The sequence below is a fragment of the Poecilia latipinna genome, unplaced genomic scaffold (assembly GCF_001443285.1).
Source record: "Poecilia latipinna isolate Pla-1442-1.1 unplaced genomic scaffold, P_latipinna-1.0 Scaffold4082, whole genome shotgun sequence".
Lineage (NCBI taxonomy): Eukaryota > Metazoa > Chordata > Actinopteri > Cyprinodontiformes > Poeciliidae > Poecilia > Poecilia latipinna.
This window is the reverse complement of record NW_015116698.1, coordinates 14,349-23,216: the sequence shown is the minus strand read 5'-3', so window position 1 is coordinate 23,216 and position 8,868 is coordinate 14,349. Positions and strand designations below refer to the sequence as shown.

Sequence of the window (8,868 nt, the reverse complement as noted above, 5' to 3'; positions counted from 1 at the left end):
CTCGGGGGTCCGGGGACACCGTCATCATCAACCCTTCAATTAAAAAAAAAAAAAAAAAGTGGCAGAGTGGCAAAAAGAAAGCTATAGTTTGGGTAAAAACAAGCAATAAGAAGATGTCCGGTTCAAATAGGATCGAACATCTAACTTTATGCAAAGAGGAAACCTAGCAGGATGGCGACAGTGTTATGCTGTGGGAATGCTTTTTACTCAGCAGGGGACACGTGATACTTGATTAACCTAAATGCAGAAAAATCCTGGAAGAAAATCAGTTGGAGTTTTTGTTTTTGGTCAAACATTTTGAAAACCATCACAATCACGCCACGCTTTGTGTGAATCAACCAGAAAAATGTAGTTAATACATTTAAATAGTTTACAGTTATAACACGTAAAAAAAAAAAAAAAAATCATGGAGTATGGATGATTATACAAGCAACTGCATGGAAGAAAGTAGTACATCCACTAATAATATCTCCTGCCTTTTGATATGGCTGTGCCTTGTTTGTGCTCCACCTAAGGAAAGAGACGGAGTCAACTTCCTCGTGCAGAATATGAAATCAGACTATCATCTTTTAATTAAATTTTTCCTCACCACATTGTGTGACCAAATGTTACACAACAGATGCAGATATTCTGTTGTGATTTTAATGTAACTAAACTGCAACGTCTTACGCCTGAGCTGAGCTCCTTGAACACATTACGTGCATTAATATCCTCCATGTGGCTGCAAACTATTTTAATTTGTTTTGGTCCTTAATACACTGCCGGGGAAACACTTACTTTCACTTTAACACAGATAGGAAAGACATTCTATTTTATTCTGCACATTTTACAACTATTTCAATCTTTGATACCTACCTGGGATGATCAAACAGTAAGAAAAACGACATAAAAGCTTGAAATGCGCCTTTTTACACAGTCCAGTTCAATCCATTCCCAGGTAGTGTTTCACGCCAGGAAATTTTTTTTGAAAAGATCGTGCCAACATGTGTGACTCACCCAGCATGCAGGAAAAGAGAAAGCCAGAGCCTATAAAACTGATCTGGAATCTCTGGGTTGAGGAAAGGCAACAATCCACAGACATCATCCATGCAATGCACCTGAAAAAAGGACAGCATGTTCAGCTGAATCCCCCAGTGATTCAAAAAGAAACACGTGATGTGCACAGCTGCTTACTTGCGAGCAAAGAGTAGCCTCCTCATGGAAGTAGCCCTTCATGAAGTCACAATATTCCCTGGATGTTATTTCACACCTTGAAGCAAAACCGCAGCGGTCAGTAAGCTAAAACGTTTCTCTGGTTTGTGTGATCGGCCCGAATGTTTCTCACCTCCCTTTGGTTCCGATGCAGCAGGGCCGGCCTGTGATGGTGCAGTCTATGTGAGGCAGGTTGGTATGGTTCCCTGTGTTGTACCTGGTACAAATCTAACAAAAACAGAACAGAACAACCACTGAGAAATTAGTTGGGTTATTCCAAACTGGCAGTCTAGTTGAAAATTTTTTTTATTGAAGCTAATTCTTGTAATAATTTCATTTTCTTTGGATTCGAATCTACGAGACTGCAGCACATTTCGTCAAAATATACTTATTACCTTGAGGGTAATAAGAGAAATTCAAAAAAAGAAACAAAAAAAATAAATAAATAAAAATAAAAAATAAAAAAAAACTGGATGGTGAGAAATAATGTCTCCAATTAATTTGGACAATTTAATCCTGAAAAAAATAAAATAAATAAAATACTTGATTTTTTTTCCTTTTCATCAGTAGCGTAGCTTCAACTGAATAAAGACAATATTAAAGATACAAACAACTATAAAATATTTAATTAATAATTTGCTTTTACTGTGAATTAAGTGCCACTTTAAAAAGTGAAGGTTCATTGTAATAAGGATCAAAATCACGTCGGGGTGGAGGCTTCAAATTACTCACAGGCCACTTCGTTATGTCATCGGGCCATTCATGTGGCGACACCGAGGCCGGCTCCAGACATATCCTGCAGTCAGAGAGAAATCGTACACAACAGATGTGTAAAATGCTTCATCTACCATCAGCTCACGCTGTCGCGTTTCCTACCTGGGATCCTGATGACACACCGAGCCATGCTGCCTGTCTTTACCCTTGAACTGTGGGGTGCTGTTTAAAATAGCGGGATCATTCGGCCACTTCACCCACACAGCTAGAGTACTCTGCACAGAGGCAAACACAGAGGATCAGAACCATTCACCGCGTTTCTTAGCAGATGGATAGGTTTAATGTTTTTTAAACGGACCGAGCATTCCTCCTCCGAAGTCTGAACGCAGCCGGAGCGATCGTTCCGAACGCAGCACGCAGAGTTGCGTTCAACAGCTTTCTTTTCCCTGATAAGATTGTGCACTTGCTCATCTTGTCGCATGCATGGAGAATATTTGGCCCCTAAATGGATCAGGGATTCCTAAACGTGGATCACACAAAGATGAAAAAAAAAAAAAAACATAAAACATCCAACACCTGCACGCAGGAACGTGTCAGTTTAACAAAAACATTAGGAAGGAGGAAGGGTTAACTTACAGAACCAGGCCCGATCCAGAAGTTCTCCTGCTGTACAAACTTGACATTTTCATAGACACCTTTGTTTCTTAAAACCTAAATCAAAATTAAACAGAACAGGGATCAGTATTGGGGTGAAATTGTGCGAGTAAAAAAATGTTTATTGAGGTGATGAGTAGGACTCACAGAATCAACAGTTTCATGCTGAGAGAAGCCCACTGGTGCAATACCATATATACATACAGCCAATATAGTGATGACTAAATGAACAAAGGTGATCCAGTATGTGAAAAAAGGCCTGAAAGAGACACACAGCGTGTGTTAAAGGCTGGAGTTTATCCGATACTGTCACCCACTGAGGGAAGCAGCAGAGAAGCGGGACGGAGGCTCTGCCACCTGTGGTCGTCCATATCCTCGATCTGCCTCTTCACGTAGCTGTCGATGCGTTTGCGGTAGGTGCGGTTCGTCAGCTTTCCCACCATGCCCAGCCCGTACGGCCTCTTTTCGCGAGCAAAAAGCTTCTTGACCGGCACGACGATGCGCTGTCCACGCCGCTGTCCGTGAACGCTCACCACCTCCTGACGCAAGGGCACCTTTGGTGGTCCTGGGGTTCCTTCTTTGGCTTTGCGCCATCCTCTTTCCAGAGGCCTGGAGGGGAGGATGGGGAGGAAACGAGATTATTAAAAAATAAGAAAGTGGCATGGGATTAGGGTTTAAAGGTTAACAGTTTAAAATAGCAGTTTGTCTAAAAAAAAAAAAGGAATAAAGTTGAAAATCTGTATAACATTTTTTACATCCATGTAATTGGAAGCACATCCTGTTATGAAGACAAGCTGTGAATAAATATTTATCTAATGTGTTATTACTCTTCAGAAAGTAATAAGCAATATTAGGCATTATTCAACATCAGTCAGCTCTTCAATATTTTCACTACTCCAGTTTTTAATCAAAGTTCTTCTGAACAGTGTTTACAGTGACCCGTTTTGTTCGGATTTCCACAGTGATGCATTTTAATCAGAACTGCTATTATTTTGAAGGTTTCAATTACTCACATTCAGCAGCGTGCGTATCAGCATACAGTAAGTGATGTCTTCCAGCTGTTATTCTGAACACAGCTGTATTTCGTGTTATATATATATTTTTGTTAGATTTGCAGTTCCAGCGTAATTCTTACTGAAAAACCGCTTTAGAGCCAGATAGTTTTTTTTTTTTTTTTTAATAAAAAATTAATCGCTAAAGCCGACTATGCTGATGACATATTCACTCACAGCATGAGGTGACTTCTCTCAAGCTCAGTCTTATCCAAGGCACTGCCTGTCAGCTCCATTTCATCCTTCTTGGTGCCGGGCTCTGCCTCTTTGATGGCCATCTCAGACGGAGACTCAAAGACCTCATCTGCATATGTGGACAACTCTTCGTGCATCAGGATGTCCTAAAAACAAACGTGGAGGTGAAAAACAGCATAAAATTTAAAAAAAAATGTTTTTTTTTTTTTTAAAGAATTAGATCAACATTCAGCGTTGGATAGAAATGAATTCAAATTGTGCTCACTCTAGCAAAGAAGGAGGTGTCCAGTTCATCGGGAAAGTCGACCACGTCTTCCTCCATGAAACTGGCGGGAGTGAAGCTTCGCCTCTGCGCCCGTTTTAGAGTGCTCTCTCTTAACGAGCGCCCCTAAAAAGATGAAGACAGAAAGTTCAACATGCACATTTGCAGCCGTAACAAAATCAGTGCAATACAAGAAAAGTCGAATTAGTGGTTGGATTTCATCCTGCTCCGTTTGCTCTTTCACCTTGACCAGTGCAGCTGCAGCCCTGAAGCTCATCTTGGCCACCGATTCCCTCTTGCGCCTTCGAGGTAGCCGGTTGAGACCTGAGCGGGAGCTGGTGAAGGAGCAAAGTGACGCGGCTCCGGGCGTGATCGGGGTCGGAGGCACGCTGTAGCCGTCAACCTCCTCCACCATTCGAAAGGCTCTTCCACGTGCCAATGGGTCCACGATCTGCAAAACCAACCAAAGTTTTTGGTTATGGAACATATAAAAATATGGAGTCTGCTCAGTCACATGTTTTGTTTTTTTTTTGTAGAAAAATAACAGTAAAAAAACAGGTATGGTTCAAAATATTACATCAGGTAAAGAAAAACATGGGTTCTTTTTCCAGATGAGACAGAGGAAAAAAAAGAAAAGAAAAAAGAACTGGAGTCAAACAAATACGGAAAATAAAATGTGCAGGAATGACCAAAAAACACAAACTATTTAATTGCTTTTCAAGATGTATTCTCTGAAGAATGCAGCTTGAATTCTTTGAGGACTTTATCAATAATAAAAAAGCAACATATTCTTCAGCCTGGTTCCATCATCTTTCATATCAGTTAACAGATCAGCATGTAATTTCTTTTCTTGCATTGTGTTTTTACTACCATAATTTTTTAACTGGGCTGAGACATGGACGGCTTGCTGGTCAGGTTAGAAAAAGGACACAGTCATCACGAAACATGTTCACCTGCTTATTAACACAAACAGAAAATCAGTTAATCACATGGTAGCAAATCACTGCTTCTTAGGACTCCAGATGTGGTAAAGGTGATTTCAATGCATGATTAGGATTTATTATTTAATACTCCGCTGAGTCAGGAACGTGTTCTTATACACATTTTTGTTTTAAATTGTAGCATTATTTCAAACGGCAGCTCTCTTGTTGGGTCCATATTTTATGTGAAATAGCTTGGAAGGTTCTGCAACTAATAATTCAGACTCATTTAAATTAGCAGACTTGTGCATGTACTAGTTTTAAAAAATGCTAATGATTGAGTGACTCCAGAATTTTCTTCTCTAAAATAGATGATCATATTTTTTTTATTGAGATATGTTTTATAAAGTCTTTGTAAAACAAAGTTTTACAAAGATATGTTGTTCATGTGAATAAATTAGTTTTGTGCCATTTTGCCACTCTTAGCTGGTTGAAAATCATCTAATAATCATTCAATAAGTTGCAGCTGTCAAACAGAAAAAAAAACACAAACTAACAAAAACCTTCCGAGTAATAAATTGTAGAAAAGGTAAGAATTGAAAATGAGAATTTTCTGTTGCAATGTGTTTTACATGTGAGCAATTTTGACATGTTAAAAACAAACAGAAAATCGTCATGCTAAAATACAGAATTGCTAAAGCTGTCCTTCACCTTTCATTTAATTAATGAAGCGGCTTTAAGAAAAAGACAAAAAAAAATAAATAAAATAAAATAAAATTTTATTCACCTTTTGCATTCCATGCTGCGAGGACGGCACGTAGAGGGGAGGTGGGGTCTCAGTGCTGGTCAAGGAGATGTTGTCCTGGCTCGGCAGGTCCATCTCCCGGATCACCTGCGGTTTTAGCTTCCCATAACGGAGGCTGCAGTGCCGAAGACTTTTCCTCTGCCATTTCTGTGTGGCGTCGCCGTCTTTACTAACTCCAAACCAGTCTGCTGTTCCCCTAACACCAGAAAGCAGAAGCTTTTCAACCGAGATCTTCAAACTCACATGCCAGAGACATTCAGAGCAAATCGCTAATGGTCCTTGTAGGAGCCTCGCACATGTGGAAGTGGGTCAGGAGGAACATGCAACACCACCCTAGGAAAATAACACTTCCCAGAGTGTAGAAAAGGTGTACTGGATAGTACAAGTAGTGGGCAGAGTAGACGGAACAAGTCTAGACATGTTGCTTGTACAGCTACACACACACACACTCTCTCACGCCCACGCATATGGATAACAAAAAGAAAGTGATTAAATACAGACACTCCTATGCTTAACAGCCACCAATCCAATTAGCTTTCACTAACAAATATCAGAGTGCATTTTTCCATTATGGACATTCACACATTAAAAGTAGACACGCACATTCATTCTGTTGTTGCAGAGGCCTAATAAGCACCAGAACAAAGAAAGTTGCAGTTCCCCCGAGGCCAGGAAGTGGAAGTTAAAACATTGTTCAAAAGGAAAACAGGGCAGAGCGAGCCATCTCTCTTCAATGATTACAAGCTACACAGTAAATGTTACGTCACTCAAGCTTTTATCTATTGTTTAACCCTCAGTTCTAGGAAAGCAACAGTGGAAAAGCGTCTTTTCTTTGCGAACGGTAAGACGTTTTCGTTGCCATGCCTCATCTAACAGAGAAACTCTGAAGGGGCCATTACGAGTTGGCACGCCAGTTATCAAGCTCTGGTTCATCAACAACCATCATTGCAAAGCTAAAACAGAGTGGATTCTTCTGAAGCCTATCTGCAGGGAAATGAGGGACCATTCCAACTACCGGGACGAGTCATTACTGCGGCTCCCGTAAGAGGAAGAGGAACAGCTTTTGGTTTCACTGTATGACTCATTAAAAAAATAAAAATAAAATCTGACTAAGAGGGAACTTGGACTGACTGAAAGAAAAAAAAAACAATTACATCTTGTGATGTGGATTTTCTACAAAGAGGGCATGCAACATCTCATGACTTTAAAAAAAAAAAAAAAAAGGAAATAGTCCACCCTCTCATTTCCCCCATCGTCGGCACACAGATTCATCCCAGTGAAGCCTGCGCGAGGCTGTTCTCGTCGTACCTGAGCAGAGTTCTGGAGAGAGAGTGGTGTTTCCTGACGCTGCGGCGTGCAGCCCGCTGCCCCTTAACGGGGACAGTGTTAATCCGCTCAAAGTGCACTCTCCTGCTGCTGTGACCAGCCAGGACAGGGCGGGAAGGTGACGGCAAGGTGGCAGGAGGGGACAGAGGAAAGGTGGAGAGAAGATAAAAGTGACAAAGGAAAAGAAAACAAACCAAACAAACAAATGCACCTTGGGAGTGCTATGGCCGTCTTCATGCAAAGAGAGCAAAGCAAGAAGTGTGGTCAGATTGCATTAAGATGTTAATCACCAAGTGTTTGGAAAGTTAGAAAAAGGGAAAGAAGAAACACTGCAAAAGTCATGAAAAGTTGATGTTTTACAAGTCTACAGGGCAAAAGGGAAATAATACCTCTATTTTATCTTATAATAAACATTTGCTCATAAATATTGCATTTGATAATGACATAAAAAGCAAAAACATACTCTGGAGTCTAATGCTCTGCGAGACATCCATGCACAATTTCGTAATATTAAAGGCAAAGATATTGTTCCTTTGTGTTCATACCAATGAGGTACGACGAAATATATCTAGATTCATCTTATCGCCTTCTCTTACCTCTTTATGGTCTGAGTAATGGATGACTGGCGTTGTAATACAGGCCGCCGGGTGTCAAAGATGTCGCGCGGCGGAGACTGGAGGTGAGAAGTCTCCACCGGCATGCTGATACTGCGCAGGAACCCCTGCCGCCTCACCGGCTACACAAGAAAAAGATACGTCAGAGAAGTGCGAACACAAATCATGCCGTACAGCAAATGACAAGGGTGATAAATACTGAGAGAGGCATTTCGCGAGTGGAAGAGAGAGAGAGACAGACAGAGAGAGAGAGAGGGAGTACCTGAACAAAAGTCGGAGGCTCGTCTAGTGACATCTGAGCCGTGGGAATGTCCAGTCGGAGCCAGGGAGGTTTCTTCCTCTGCAGGCTGCTGGTGCTTTCCCGCCGTGGTTCAGCCATGTTTTGTGTCCCGCTCCAGGCCTGCCAGCTATTGGGATTAAAAATAAAAATAGACAAATGGAAAGGTGAGTAAAAACACTAATTTCACAGTGAAATATTACCATTAAAATATAGGATCCTAGCAGAAAGCTCTACTTTAATATTCACTTTTTTCCTCTGACCAGTGAGCAAAGTGATATCCAATAGTTGATTGCCATTTCCTCAAAACCTAATAGGGAAGTACAAAAATAATAATAATTATTTATCATTTATTATTTTTTTTTTTTTTTTGTTGAAGGAGGAGGAAGCTTGCAGCCTTAAATATAATCCTTTAATTCTCACTTCACATCAATCTTAATCCCTTTTGGTGGTTTAAAGCAGCTCAGCACACATCTATCAGAGCCTAATGACTGTGTACGCATTCCCATGACGAGGCCCAAAGACCACAGAAGGTGCACAACAAACCTCAGCATCAGGCCGTCTGCCAGCGGCTGCAGCTTTGTAATTCTACCACCCCACCATCCAGCCTCACCTCTTCCTGTCATTTCCTGCATTCGCATTGTTCTCATTCTGATCTAGTTTGCATTTCAGGTTGCTTGCGCATTCCTGCAAAAGCATCCTTTTTTTTTGTCCTCTCTACTTGTTGCAAATGTTTAAAATCGCAGCTACGGAGCTGAAACCAAATGAATGTGAAAAACCTAAATTATTATTAATTACTGGGACACTGACAGAGCCATGGTAACAGTGTTTTTTTTTTTTTTTTCACTCCCTACACCA

At 40.8% G+C, this 8,868-nt stretch overlaps 1 protein-coding gene across 4 annotated transcripts in view; it reads right to left on the bottom strand.

Moving 5' to 3' along the window:
- Positions 1-8,164, bottom strand: part of LOC106942158 (inactive rhomboid protein 1) — a 13,341-nt gene extending 5,177 nt beyond the window's left edge. Inside the window, exons 1-16 of one of the 4 annotated variants that reach the window (XM_015025366.1) lie at positions 7,996-8,164; positions 7,716-7,855; positions 7,102-7,209; positions 5,776-5,989; positions 4,313-4,519; positions 4,072-4,194; positions 3,789-3,952; positions 2,917-3,168; positions 2,707-2,818; positions 2,542-2,616; positions 2,264-2,425; positions 2,068-2,180; positions 1,924-1,987; positions 1,325-1,419; positions 1,174-1,249; positions 997-1,097 (exon numbers count right to left, since the gene is read on the bottom strand). In XM_015025366.1, the coding sequence (XP_014880852.1) occupies positions 997-1,097; positions 1,174-1,249; positions 1,325-1,419; positions 1,924-1,987; positions 2,068-2,180; positions 2,264-2,425; positions 2,542-2,616; positions 2,707-2,818; positions 2,917-3,168; positions 3,789-3,952; positions 4,072-4,194; positions 4,313-4,519; positions 5,776-5,989; positions 7,102-7,209; positions 7,716-7,855; positions 7,996-8,112 (2,123 nt within the window). In that variant the 5' untranslated portion in view covers positions 8,113-8,164. Of the gene's footprint in view, positions 1-996; positions 1,098-1,173; positions 1,250-1,324; positions 1,420-1,923; positions 1,988-2,067; positions 2,181-2,263; positions 2,426-2,541; positions 2,617-2,706; positions 2,819-2,916; positions 3,169-3,788; positions 3,953-4,071; positions 4,195-4,312; positions 4,520-5,775; positions 5,990-6,396; positions 7,044-7,101; positions 7,210-7,715; positions 7,856-7,995 lie in introns of those variants that run through there. The other 3 variants (XM_015025367.1, XM_015025369.1, XM_015025370.1) reach the window with 3 other exon arrangements.
- Positions 8,165-8,868: the final 704 nt, after the last annotated feature.